Raw genomic sequence first — 14,005 nt, 5'->3', positions numbered from 1 at the left:
TATTCCAAATCATTTATACGTATAAAAATAATAGTAGGAAAAAATAAAAACTCTAAATTTCAGGTTTAACAAACAGTCATATATGGATGAAGATATATATAATTATATATTGTCAGTTTCATTATTCACTTGTACGTAGGCAATAGCCTTCATTTTTAACTATTAGGAATATTAATTAGCTTGCCAAGGATTTTTATGTTTTCGTTTAAAGATATTCAATTGTTGTCACGCAGTTTTATATGACTGAAGATTGGATCAGCAAGACATATTTTTTTTATTTAAAAGAACAGATATCACTCACAATTCATATAAGGAAATGATGCTCGTTTTAAGGAAATTTTTATGGGGGGAAAAATAATAATAAAAAAGTGAACCACACGCATGAAAAATCAGTCTTTGAAGGAAAGGTAGCCCATGGAAACGAAATAACGAGTAATGACCTCCAAGCAAAAGCAAATTCCTCCGGCCACGAGTCCCAAGAGCAGTAGCATTAGAGGACCTTGCATGTGGACCACCGTCAGCGCCTGGCTAGGCCTAGAGGCCTGCTTGTCGTCTTCACTGGGGTCGTCCATTTCGTTCTCGCTGTCCGAGACGGAGTTCTTCCTCTTCTCCTTCTGTTGTTGCTCTCTGTACTCGCGGGCTCGTTTCCTGCTCTCGCCCTGCGCCAGTCTCAGGATGGTTCTGCTCCAGTGCTCGTAGAGGCCTGCCTTTATTGGGTACGAGGGACAGGTGGATTGGTCAGTGGGTAAGCTGGATAGGTATAATTTGTGTGGATACATTGTTTGCATGTATTTTCCAGTATCCTTTCGTTTTAGTGTATATTGACGTGTAGTTTGTATGAGTATGTATGAGTATATAATATGTATATATTATATATGTATATATATATAAGGCCCATTAATTAAAAGCTTGGTAAGGGTGGAAGTAAGTCTGCCGAAATATAGTCCTGTATTTTAAACCAGTGTTTTAATGAGCCTTTTATACTCGAGACGTATCCTGTTTTAACAGAAGAATTTATTTGTCACAGTATATTATATATATATATATATATAGATATATATTATATATATATATACTATATATATGTGTGTGTGTGTGTGTGTGTGTGTGTGTGTGTGTGTGTGTGTGTGTGTGTGTGTGTGTGCATGCGTGTGTGTGTGACAGAATTAGATTTATGATGTAAGCTATCAATTACATAAGCATAATTGGGAGGGTAACCATATTGTTCCAACAGATAAAAGCATTCTCTCTCTCTCTCTCTCATGCTCAAATTACCTCAATAACGGACATCATGACCCGATCGATCTGTGGTCTGTACGGGGCGTCATGAGGTAAGGGCCAGGCAGAGATCCCTGGCAGGATACTTTCCCGTCCTATGTAGAGCTTGGTGGAACCATCTGGATTGCTGAAGTGCTTGGCTATAGTCTGCTCCATGAACCTTCTTCCCGCGACGTGGGCTTCTCTGCGTCGTCAGGAGGGAGGTTTCTATAGTAGATTCACATCAACCGTGCATTTGATATCTATAGGCCAGTCCTTACGACGCTCCTGACTGGCTGTCGATAAGCCAATCACAGGGCTGGAAACTCTCAGTCTCTCTCGAGAGAGTTCACATAGGTTGGATGTATGTTCCACCTCTCCTGAAAGACGTATCCCTCAGGAGAAGTGGAACATAGATCCTACCCATGTGAACTCTCTCTCGAGACTGAGAGTTTCCACCCCTGTGATTGGCTTATCAACAGCCAATCAGGAGCGTCGTAAGGGACTGGCCTAGACATCAAATGCCCGGTTGATGTGAATCAGCTATAGTGTTTGAATAATCACATGAAAGAAGGTGCAGGGAAAAATGAAGTGCACTGCTGGAAGCGTAAGAAATCTGTTTATGTTGTGTCAAAGAAACAGATTACAATTAGCCTCATGATAGTCGAACTTTTCATTATTGCACAATGGTCATTACCGATGTGAATTTTTGATTGCATATGCTTCATTGTGCATGTAATCATGCTAGTTCCATAGCCAGCTTCCTCATTATGTGCGGGCTAAATTTGTCAATATCCCACTGCAAAAACTCTTTATGCAATGCAGAATCAACCTGCGTCTCTTGGTTTGTGTTAGTGAAAGAAAAACTTGTTAGGCCAATGTTTTAAATATGCAAGGTCCTAATACTTTAGAATTTACCTTTTCTTTCTTTAATGTTGCAAAGGTCTCATCTAAATATGCTGGTACAGTGTTTTCACTTTGTTAAGTGCTTCTGGGAACTGTTCAAATAATACGGTAAGAGCTTCTGGATAATCGTAAAGTGATGTTTCCTAAATTCATTACTTACTTTTCTTTGATAGCTTCCCTGAGACCATCCATGACAGAGGGAACAATGGACATATGTTCGGCCATGGTCTTGTACAGTTTGTTATCGGATTGTTTGAAGAACTGGATGAATTCGTTCCCAAAAGGTGGCATTGTTATTCTGAAAAGAAGCACTGAATCAACTGAGATCCTTTTGATCTATAACAAGTAAACAATACTTTTGGATGCATCTGGAGGATATACGTTCTATTGGTTTTCTCTCGTTTTAAGCCTCCACAACTTTTGTTTTTCTTCGGCGTGCTTTTCATCGTTTACTCATTTTGTCTCAAAATCTCCTGCAATATCAATATCAAGATATTTATTGTGTTTCTCTACAGAACCATTACGTCTAACGAAATTTTCGATTTTGGGGTTTGTTATGTTGATTGTTCATCATACACGACTTCTCAAACTCCTAGGGATGTTCTGGAGCTCCATAGGATTTTCAGAAAACACTGTATAATGGACACTCAGCCTAATATCATGATACCAGAAATTTAAGTGGTGGACCAAAAACAGGAATGATTCTGTAGAGAAACATAACAAAAGTCTTGTTGGTGAAGTACATTTTGAGACAGAAAGTATGTGAACAATAAAACTCAGCGAAGGTCAAGGTAACAATTGACATTTCTCTGCCAAACATCCTGCGTGAGAGTGCTCATCAAAGCCAATCATACCTGTCGAAAGTTTCCACCAGTTGCTCCACAGTTTCCACTCGAGGGGGATACTTGGGAATTGTAAGGAAGGCTGTCAAGTTACCCCTGTAGGCTGAGCCCAAAATGAAGGCGAATACCAGCCAGGCTCCGAGGACAGCACGGAAGGAACTCCCTTCAGGCAGGTCCTTCAGGAGTGGCTGACCGAGGAGAGATCCGAAGACGTTTTCCAGGGCAGAGTGGACCGAAAGCGCCATGCCTGACTCGCCTGGGAAAGTTGGTGTATTTATCTGGGGTAAAGAAAATGGTGTATCCAGTGTTAATTGACTTCTGCTTTACAGGGAGATATTGCTTAAAGTATATTTCCATTCTTAGAACAAGCCATCAAAGACTTAATTAATATCACCTCTGCTTATCAACTTAAAATCTAAGATATTTGACACTGTTGGTTAGTAATCACTGAAGAGAAACTGTAGAGAGATATTACGAGATATTATACAACTAGCTATCATAACTATACTAATAGTAAAGGCCAAAAACACGGAATGTAGCAACCACGTTTCTTCCACATTTAGTATCCTGAAAGGAAAAACTGTGGATAAGACACTGAAACGATATAATCTCACGAAAAAAAGAAAAAAAAAACCGATTGAGTATTATTGGAAACATTGAGCCTACCCGCTATTACACTGAAACAACACAAATGAACCACTATTTGTTTATACATACACACACACACACACACATATATATATATATATATATATATATATATATATATATATATATATATATATATATATGTGTGTGTGTGTGTGTGTTTAATGTACTTAGCCACCTTGCTATTAGCATTATCTCAGAATGAGAATAAGAATGGATTTTTAACCATCATATACATAGTATAGTAAATCCTGGAATCACTGCCTACAAAACAGTTGTTAATTTCTTGTAATAACTGATTTCTTACTGAGCTTTTAGAGAGCTCATAACAGCCTTCAGAATCGCGATACTTCAAGTTTCTTAAATTCAGAAGAACTTCTTAAGTTCAGAAGAGTTTAAGAAAGAAAACGTGAAATAAAGACATACCAGACGAAGAACAACAGGCACTAGCACGAGAGCAGCTAAAATCGCCAACCAGACTTCGTCCGTGAAAGGGTAATAAAGAGCCTGCCACTGAGGTTTCAGGCCAGGTTTGGCAACGCAGAAGTCCAGGGAACCGTATTCGTACGTGTACGAGTAGTCGTATCGTTCGAGCCTCTGTGGTAGCACGTTGTGGAACACCGTGGCCATGAAGGAGACCCTCTCTTCGACGCGGGTCGCCACCTGAAGTTGTTTTGATACGTTTAGAAAAATGTCAATGAGCTCTCTCTGAAACGAGCTGGAAGGCAACAATATAACTTGAGAAGGGATGAAGTTTTGTTGGTGGATCCCTTCTGGTAAATGATTTTATGATATGTACATATTTATTATATAATGTTAATGAGCTTTACGGGTGTTGATTTTGAAAGACCACGACTTGGTTATATATTCGAATTTTCGCGCCACTCAGAAGTTTTGTATGGGTGGTAACATGGAGATGGTAATTATTTTCATGGAAGTATCTGGTAACTTCCCCAGAGTGTAGAGGTTTCCTTAGTATCTACGTGATCACATTCCAGAAAAGTACCGTCGGTGACCGTATAAATACTTTCTAAGTGTTACTGTGCATCTTGTGAAATAAGTGACATGAAGTAGTATGTATGTATTAGTAAAAGAGCATAAGATCTGTAAGTGTTTAATGTAAGCTATAACTAATTGGCAATTAGTGCAATAACGATAGCAGGAGCGTATAAATTAAAAGATTGCAAACTCCCACGCACGCACATATATATAATACATTATTGCGCTGGTAAGTGAAAAAACTAAATATTTTTTCGAACCAGAATGAATAATATTTGATGGAATTAATTACCCAGTTACGGGCCAACGGACAGCAGACAATATTTGTCTTAACTTCATCAATATGCCGTATTCTATCTGATCTTGCGTACTATTTAAACAGTACGTAATTCACAGGCGTTATAAATGAAATGTGGCGATAGAATACCGGAGAGTTTTCAATTTTTTTTAATAAACAATGCATCTTTCAATCCATCCTCAGATACGGTTTTTCATACTCCTGAGAGAATAGGCTTAACAAAGATTATTTAAGACGGATCAAAATAAAAGAATTCATTGCTATTTCAGCAGAAAATTAAATACCCACATAATTATTCAGCGACTGTCCTGCGCTCTGAATTATTGTTCAGTTGAGTGTCTTCTGAGACTTAAAAATAAACCGGCATTTTTCTTGTCTCATTAATCTTTTCAAAGGAATTTTATTTTACAAGATATTAACCTTGGTGCTTTTGTAGCCATTGCCTTTAACAAATTAAGAATGTCAGATTTTCTGTGTTTACGAGTGGTCTCGAATGTAGTGTTTTCTTGTATAGTGCTCTTCCTAATTCAAGAACGGAAAATTAACAATTGAAACGTAAAGTACAGCATATATTTTAACGTCATTAAAAAGCTAATATTAGCAAGAAATATGCATCAAGGAACTATAAGGAAAGGTTTAACCCGTTATGAAGTGTAATGATAATACTTATGATGTACAAATGAACAGATTTTTTACTGCCATATCAGACCAAATCATATTTCTTTTATTCACTGAATTCTAAGCTAACCCAGTCAATTATCATCTAGGACTTCTAGACGATCTGTTTGCTATAGTCTTCACATTCGTTAATACCAAATAAAATTACATATTAAAATAAAATACAATAATACTCAATAAAGTATTAAATGAATATAAAATCAGTTTGCGTTTCACTAACCTCGTCCCAACTGGATGTATGTAGAACACTAATGGTGAAATTGAGAGCCTTCGCGATAGTTGACAGAAGCTGGTAATCTGTCCCTCCGTAGATCTTGGTCGTTGAACCGTCTGGACCTTCTACTAAAGTCTCGAGCCAGTGGGGGGCGTACGGAAGGGCCGTTACGTTCACCGTTGCTCCGAAAAAGCTAAAAAATATAAAAAAATCACGTGTATATATATACATATATATATATATATATATATATATATATATATATATATATATATATATATATATATTTGGAAATCTGTGGTGTCTTTAGATGCGTTAATTTGGTTAATTCTTGCCAGAGTAAGTCTCAGCATAAACACACACATACACACGCACACACACACAATACATACATAGTATATATATATATATATATATATATATATATTCTATTATGTAATCTATGTGTATGTATTCTCTCTCTCTATTATATTCTATCTATATATATGTATGTATATAATATATATATATTTAAATAAATGTTGTATGCTAATTCAAGATATCATCATAAAACACGTAAACTCAGTAAATACACGATTCATAAATAACACTCGTTGCCACCACGCGATTACAAGTGAGAAAATATTCAAGAAATGTGAAAGTGTTCTTATTTTATTTTTTAATCGAGTTTCAACCACGTTATTTCCCTCACAACTTACTTGGAAAACTTCTCGGCGAAAAGGTTATTTTTCCTCCTGAAACTCAGTCCATTCTCCTGTGACCAAGTGGCCACTTGAACGATTTGGCTGCCACTCGAGCTGTACGGAAGGTTGGTGTAGAAACTGCCCCTGAAATGGATAAGGACAGACCTCGGTGTGAAACAGAGGAACGTTTTGCGTTTCGTCATTAAAATCGAGAAATAAAAAGTATCACTTGTACTAACGCCAAAACAATCCTGGAAATGTTGAGGCACAGGCTCTGCTAAGATATTATTGTTTATATATATATATTTAGGTTAAAATATGTAACTTAACTTAGAAATATTGTGGCACAGGTACTGCTAAGATATTATTGGTAATATTTTTTAGGATAAAATATGTAACTTAAATTGGAAATATTGTGGCACAGGTACTGCTAAGATATTATTGTTAATATATTTTTAGGATAAAATATGTATCTTAATTTGGAAATATTGTGGCACAGGTACTGCTAAGATATTATTGTTTATGTATTGTTTTAGGATAAATATGTAACTTGAATTGGAGAACATTGAGGCACATATGAAGCTAAGATATCATGGTTTACATTTCAAAACAAAATGATTTATTATTGAAAAGCTGAGGCACATATTCGGCTAAGATATTGCTTATATTTCAAGATAAGATCATTTGTTATGGAAAAATTGAGGCACATATATGGCTAAAATAATATTATTTTCTTTATGTTGTTTAGGAGAATAAATTCATTGATCCTACTTGAAGGACGTCGAATTTCCCTCTAGATTCATCATGACGGCATTCATCATGGAGAACGTCCAGTAATTAGCCAACAGGGACCTCAGCCTCAGGAAGGAGAGTCGAGTTATAACTAGCAGTCTGGAGGCCCAAACCAACAGTCGCCCTCGAAGGGATCCTTCGGCAAACACTTCGAGGAAATGCTCGTCGTCATCCAGATACACGACGAGAAGGCATTTCGATCGTAGACGCAACTGTGAAGGTCCAGGGGGAGAGAAAGGGTGATTTTGGTTTTAAAATATCACTGTTTTCCTGATATATAATGCGTCTCCACCTTTGAATGGAAGATCAGGAGTGCACGTGGTCTATCAGTAACAATTGCAGAAGGTTGATTTTGAAGGTTACTTTATAAGTGGAAAAGCAAACTTTCTGTATTTTCGAAGATTTGCGTCCTCAAAGTCAAAGTAAGACTTTCAGTCCTGAACTCATTAGCGTTTTTTATTATATTGATGTAACACAATAAAACAAAAATGTAGAAATTTTACATTCCTTTCTAGAAGTTACGCGTGTCCAATTTATACTAAATACGACTTTTGCATATTAGAAAATGAATTTATAGAGAGCTGGAACATAGTACCAAACGCCACCAGTGGTGAACCAACGCCTTACTGCCGCCAAAAACCACTAGGTGAGTGGGATTTACCTCATATATTTCCATATAGACTGTACCTATGACCTCTGGGATTTATTGAAAATAATAATAATAATAATAATAATAATAATAATAATAATAATAATAATAAAACAAAAGCTTCTGATCAGGAAAACAAAAAAGATTTTGTCATCAAACTCACGGAGCGAGCTTTGGATACCACGCCATCCATTTGTAGCTGAACATCGCTCTCATTATAGTCTGCGTAGTTGCCGCTGCTCAGTCTGAATACGCCAAAAAGACGACCAGTCTTGCCGATATCCTGCATTAGAAGAAAGATAGTCGTTTATGGCAATTAGTGCGTTTATTGATATGATCGTATACGGAAATACATGACTATATATCTGTCTATTTAAATGTGTGCGTGTAGCGTAATATATATATATATATATATAATATATATATATATATATATATATATATATATAATATATATATTATATATACACCTGTTTTACCTTGAGTACAACATCGAGAAAGGAATAGTGGGAGTCACTGCTAATGACGACTACGCTGCAGTTTGGCCGTTTGTCAATTGCCAGGACGTCCTTTATCGCTTTTCCGAAACCTGCAGGCGACGCCGCTGTAGAGGGAACACCTGGAAGAAAAGTATTTATTTAATTACGCACGCGCGCACCCGCGCACACACATATATATCTTTTTTCATTTCTATTGTAGGGTTACTCCATGGATCAGTACAGTCACCTTTTAATCCCAGCGCTGTGTCAACCTCTAAGGACGAAACCAATATCACCAGAATGAGGGACCTTAAGGCATCCATCATCTATGTTGAGGGATATACACAAGCTCTTCTGCAGAAAAAAATATAAGCAAATGAATGGTTATAAATTTCCTTTCGTCATTAAATAGAAAACCTCCAAAAAACAATATAATTTGTTTTTGGGCTTTTTGCTTAGAAAGACGAGCTGGATAAAATTTTTTTTTAAGAAGCATTACAAGAAACGTCCAGAATCCTCGAATGCTTGGTGGTCATAACCTCGACTTAGTGTTTACTTTACCACCGGTGGTAGATGACTGTCGAATTTATCAGAGATGTAAAGCTAATAATCAGTTGGAAATTTAATTTACATCTGAGGAAGGCGATAAGACAATTGATTTATCGTAAATTACCTACCGGTCATTTGCATAACCATTCAGTCATTTAGTCCATCAGAAAGACAGCAAAATCGTGAATCGCAGTTAATATCATAAGTAGCAGGCAAGTCGCGTAGTGACTCCTCAATGAAGATAAAACGGAGAATTATCTTTTCCGGAGAACACCTGATATTCAGAGCTAAAAGAGCACAGGTGCTATTGAAGGGATAATGTAGCGCCAATTTTCTCTTTAGCTAAGAGAGGTTTCGAGGGAACGATTGAAGAATTACAGGTATGTGTGGTCGAGGGCATTTCATGACGCAGACGTTCTAAGTGGACAGTTCAGGGCGAATTACGAAAGTAATTAGTTCTTATTTCTCTGTAATCTCTCGCGATCTACCTAGATCAAATGTCAAACGATTAGTAGACGTCTGAGGTACCGATAGCTAATTCTGAACTGAGAGAGAGAGAGAGAGAGAGAGAGAGAGAGAGAGGAGAGAGAGAGAGAGAGCGCAAACTTAATTTCTAAAAATTTATTTATTATATTTTTGAGGAAAAATTCTGTTATTGTCGAACAACATTAAAATTGTAGATAAGTACTATTAGAAGAAACATTTTACTGCTTGCTATAGAATCATAAAAAACATTTTCCTTTCATATAATTTGAATTGAAACACTAATGTTAGTTTTTCCATTGTTCTTGAACTCAATTTTTTCAAGCATCGTCATAGTAAGTCAGAAGCACATCAAATTAGCTGAAGTTAATTTGAGATGATTTTCTCAACTATTATATTTATAATGGAATTTTATACGAGCCCAAATGGTGTTGACAAAGTTGTTAAACTTTAAATCGATATAAACGTTCGTGGTTGGCTAATATTCCCAATAGATATATAAATAGCTTTTAAGGCTATGAATACGTTCATTGTAACGGACAACGTCGAACTAAATGAGTTTATTTTTTATGCAGATTTGTTTTGAACGTACATTCCTCATTTCTTTCGAAATCTAAAGATAACATTAGTTCAGTAGAGTCATTTTTTCACGCTATCAGTCATGCAACGTTATATTTATCTTTATATTTCAAGAAGAGACACAATCCATGTCCACTTCATATTCGTTGATGAAATTTCGTAATTCTCATAAATCTTGTGGAGAGCAGTTAATATCAGTGATATGCTTGGCCATTTTGGCATTGGTTTTAATATACGGTAAAACTTCTGCTTATATCATTCGGTACCTGTGGTATTTTTCAGGTCTTAAATTTAAGCTTTTAAACTTTTTTAAAAACTTAGAATACGTTTCTCAGACAGAGTTCCACGAAATACGGTTTCCTCGTTCAAACTGATTTGCCTTTAAGCCGATAAATTTGCCGTTCACAATCAGTAAAGAACAAAAATTCAAGATTGTAAATTCATCCGCTGAATTTTCGAAGACAAAGTTACCTGAAGCCGCATTGCGCGCAAGTTGCTAATTTGAATATAACAGTAAGAATGTGATTCGTTGTAACTTACGGAGTTGAGTGTGAAGACTGTGACTGTCACTACTTACTTCCCTTTGGAACATTGGATTATATGCCAAAAGGCAAACTGACGTCATTCCTGAAAACTAAAAGCCTATTGGCTTGAAGAATTCACGTCAGAGAGAGAGAGAGAGAGAGAGAGAGAGAGAGAGAGAGAGAGAGAGAGAGAGATTCCTCTAGTCTGCCTTGGATTAGTTTGATCCTAAGGCTCCTATAATTTCGGGACTATTATCGCTTAAAGATTAGTTATTTCTACCAAGACGTCAGTCAGATGTCTCTTCGTACTGTTATTATCTAAGTATGCAGATTTTCTCTGATTTCTTTTAACTTGGTTTCTGTATCACTGAACTGAGTACTTCATTTATCTATTCTATTTTAAAAGCTATATTGTAATTTTATCCGTCTTCTAACAGAATTAGTGTCAGTGTAAATTCAAGAAAGTTTCTGATGAGGTTTTAAGGACGAAAGCTGATGCGCTTTTTATGTTAGTATTGAAATATTTCACCCGTGATCAGGTATGGTCAGCTATCACTGGAAAAGGTCTACGTACTACGTTTGAATAGCTGAAATAGGATTTGGTTTTATCTGAATCAGAGGCCAAGATAGACAACTGGTGGTGGTTGACTTAATCAAACTGAATTTTTTAAAATATGTTAATTTTTTTCACTTGGAGCAAATATTACAGACCAGTGAGTTTCTCATCCAAATATGACAGAGAGTTTTTAATTTGTCTGACAGTAAGCATGCTTCCTAGTATTTTTATACTCAAGCCGGCCTTATGCCTGTATTGGCACTTACAAAACAGCAACTAAATAGTGACGGTAAGGTGTTAACATCGAGAGGCTTGAAGTGAACCTCTGGACTCGGAACATCAAACAGAAACCGGACCGACATGGTTAAAAAAAACAAAAAACTGATAGATTTACAAAATATGTAGTATCTTCTCAATGGTTCTATATCAGTGGGGTTAGGGTTTCCTCTTTGTGGCCCTCCCGTTTTGATGGTAAGCGATGAACACTGCATGAAGTCTCTTCCTCCCTCTCGTCCTCAGTTCACGACGACGCGTCCAGTTTGTAGAATAGTCTGATTTCGAAAGCAGTTTTATCCACATATTCTTGTATGCATCATTCCCATCCATTGCATCCACTCCCACACATCTACATACTCTTGCATGTGACATCCGCTGCATCCAAACCCACATATTCTTAAAGTGACATCCACATCTATTGCGTCCTGTTAGAAAAAATTTTGCTCTAATATCATTCTTGCTTTATGGGGGCCCATAATGAGTCAATTTTTAACGATACTAATAATATTTCATTTTGTTTTACTCAAGAATATAGAAGAAAAATCATATTGACGAGGGAAATAGGTGAAATTCCCCTATATCCTCCTACACAAAGGTCATTTTCCCCGTAGGTTTCCCTTACGGACACCAGATTTCACCTACCGTAGGGGAATCTGCCCACGCGTGGCAACACTGACGTCTGTTGTTATTTTCATCAGGAAATGTTGTTGGTACTCCTACAATGCTGAACCTTGATTGGTTCCTTCGTTGTGGTTTCCACCAATCACGTACGACTTAGGGAACAGGGTGTGCAAAAATGAATGAACCGGCTGTCCTGTCATGTCATGTCTATCTCCTTGTTGACCGCCGCCATTACCTCCGAGAACGTCGCTGGGTAGGCGTCCCTGGGTGAGCACATGTGGGTCAATGTCGCTGAGAGAACGTCACTGGGCAGGCGACCCTGGGTGCTGCATGTGGGTGAACATCGCTGGGTGAACGTTGCTGGGTGAACGCCCCTGGGTCAGCGTCCGTGGGGCAGTGTCCCTGGGTGAACGTCGCCGGGCGAGAGAGGGCGTCGCTGGGCGAGAGTGGCTGGGTGAACGTCGCTGGCGAGAGTGGCCTGGTGGGTGAACGCCCCCTGGGTCAGCGTCCGTGGGGGCTCGCGTCCCTGGGTGAATGTCGCTAGGCGAGAGAGGGCGTCGCTGGCGAGAGTGGCTGGGTGAAATGTCGCTATGCGAGGAGTGGCTGGGTGAACGCCCCTGGGTCAGCGTCCCTGGTTGAATGTCGCTAGGTGAGAAAGGGCGTTGCTTGGCGAGAGTGGCTGGGGGAGCATTACTGGGCGAGTGTCGCTGGGCGAGAGAGGTTGGGTTACAGAGCGGCTGGTCAGTCAGGCAGTGTCGTGGTAATTGCTTTATAGCAAAGAAAGATAAAGGAAAGGAAAATGCATCTTCGAGAAATTTTATAGCACGGAGGCATTCGCGCATGTGTTGGAGGTGCCTGTTCTCGCGGTTGTTCTAGAATCGGCAGGAGTGTTGTGGAACTTGACAGGCGCCGACGTGACATAAGGAACGCCACGATTTCTGATGCAATACTTTGTTGAGAAACTTCTAAATCGTTCCGGTAATCTCGGGAGTCTGTGACGCTCGCCGTAGGCTCCGCCCCCAGAATGCCGTATCAATACGACGGATGAAGTAGGAGAGCAGAGATCATCAGTTAGTCACAGAGTAAGAGATCATCAGTAAGAACCACAGATCAGATTATCAGTGAGAGATCAGCAGCAGAGATCATCAGTTAGTCACAGAGTAAGAGATCATCAGTAAGAGCCACAGATCAGATTATCAGTGAGAGATCAGCAACAGAGATCATCAGTTAGTCACAGAGTAAGAGATCATTAGTAAGAGTCACAGATCAGATCAGTGAGAGCTCAGCAGCAGAGATCAGAGATCATCTGAGAGAGATAAAAGAAGAAGGAACCGATGAAGTATCAGAGAGAGAAAAAGGCGCTCGAGAATTGGTCGAATTCTAGTAAAGTCGTCTTCAGGAGTGGACGACCGAGTTATTTCGACGTTGTGCAAGACCAGAGAAGAAACGTTCTGCTAGAGGTTTTGGGGAGTTCCTGCCCTTCAAGTATCAAGAGTAGACATTATTTTCTGCAATATGGAGGCAAGAAGGCGTCTACCATTAGAGTTCTCCTTTTGTGAAGCCATCGCTTCGAGTTGCAAAACTGGTCGGCAAGTACTTTCATTACCTCACTGTTCCCCCAGTTCATGCAGTGTAAGATTTTACCTTTTTTATGTAAATAGGAGACACCATTCTGCATTTATCTTTGTTAGTAAGCTTGTAAATAAACCTTTGTTGTGTTAGTGTTTCTTTCTATATTCGTATCCCCAGTTTCAACTGTTGGTGTTGATTTTTTTTTGTTTATTTCATATCGAACCTGAAGCGGACCTCTCTCGGTTCGTAACAGGCTGTCTCAGCGAGAATGATGCCCCAGTGGTCAGTCAGGCCCCTTTTATCCTCCCCAGAAATGCGCGACAACCTTCCATCCAATCGACCTACAGAGACGCCATGACACGCTGCATGCCCCGCAACATGTAAAAGGGCTGTTGCCTTG

The 14,005-nt window shown here is 38.5% G+C and overlaps 1 protein-coding gene across 1 annotated transcript; it reads right to left on the bottom strand.

Moving 5' to 3' along the window:
• Window positions 1-368: 368 nt before the first annotated feature.
• LOC135212185 (ionotropic receptor 93a-like) lies at window positions 369-12,310 on the bottom strand. The gene is made up of 10 exons (XM_064245631.1): window positions 12,269-12,310; window positions 8,130-8,249; window positions 7,306-7,529; window positions 6,541-6,690; window positions 5,849-6,035; window positions 4,080-4,316; window positions 3,018-3,283; window positions 2,324-2,461; window positions 1,276-1,462; window positions 369-707 (listed from the first exon to the last, which is right to left on the bottom strand). The coding sequence occupies exons 1-10, from the start codon at window positions 12,308-12,310 to the stop codon at window positions 390-392; spliced, it is 1,869 nt and encodes a 622-aa protein (XP_064101701.1). The 3' UTR covers window positions 369-389.
• Window positions 12,311-14,005: the final 1,695 nt, after the last annotated feature.

The sequence above is a fragment of the Macrobrachium nipponense genome, chromosome 40 (genome assembly GCF_015104395.2).
Source record: "Macrobrachium nipponense isolate FS-2020 chromosome 40, ASM1510439v2, whole genome shotgun sequence".
Classification (NCBI taxonomy): Eukaryota; Metazoa; Arthropoda; class Malacostraca; order Decapoda; family Palaemonidae; genus Macrobrachium; species Macrobrachium nipponense.
This window is presented reverse-complemented; position numbering and strand designations above follow the sequence as displayed.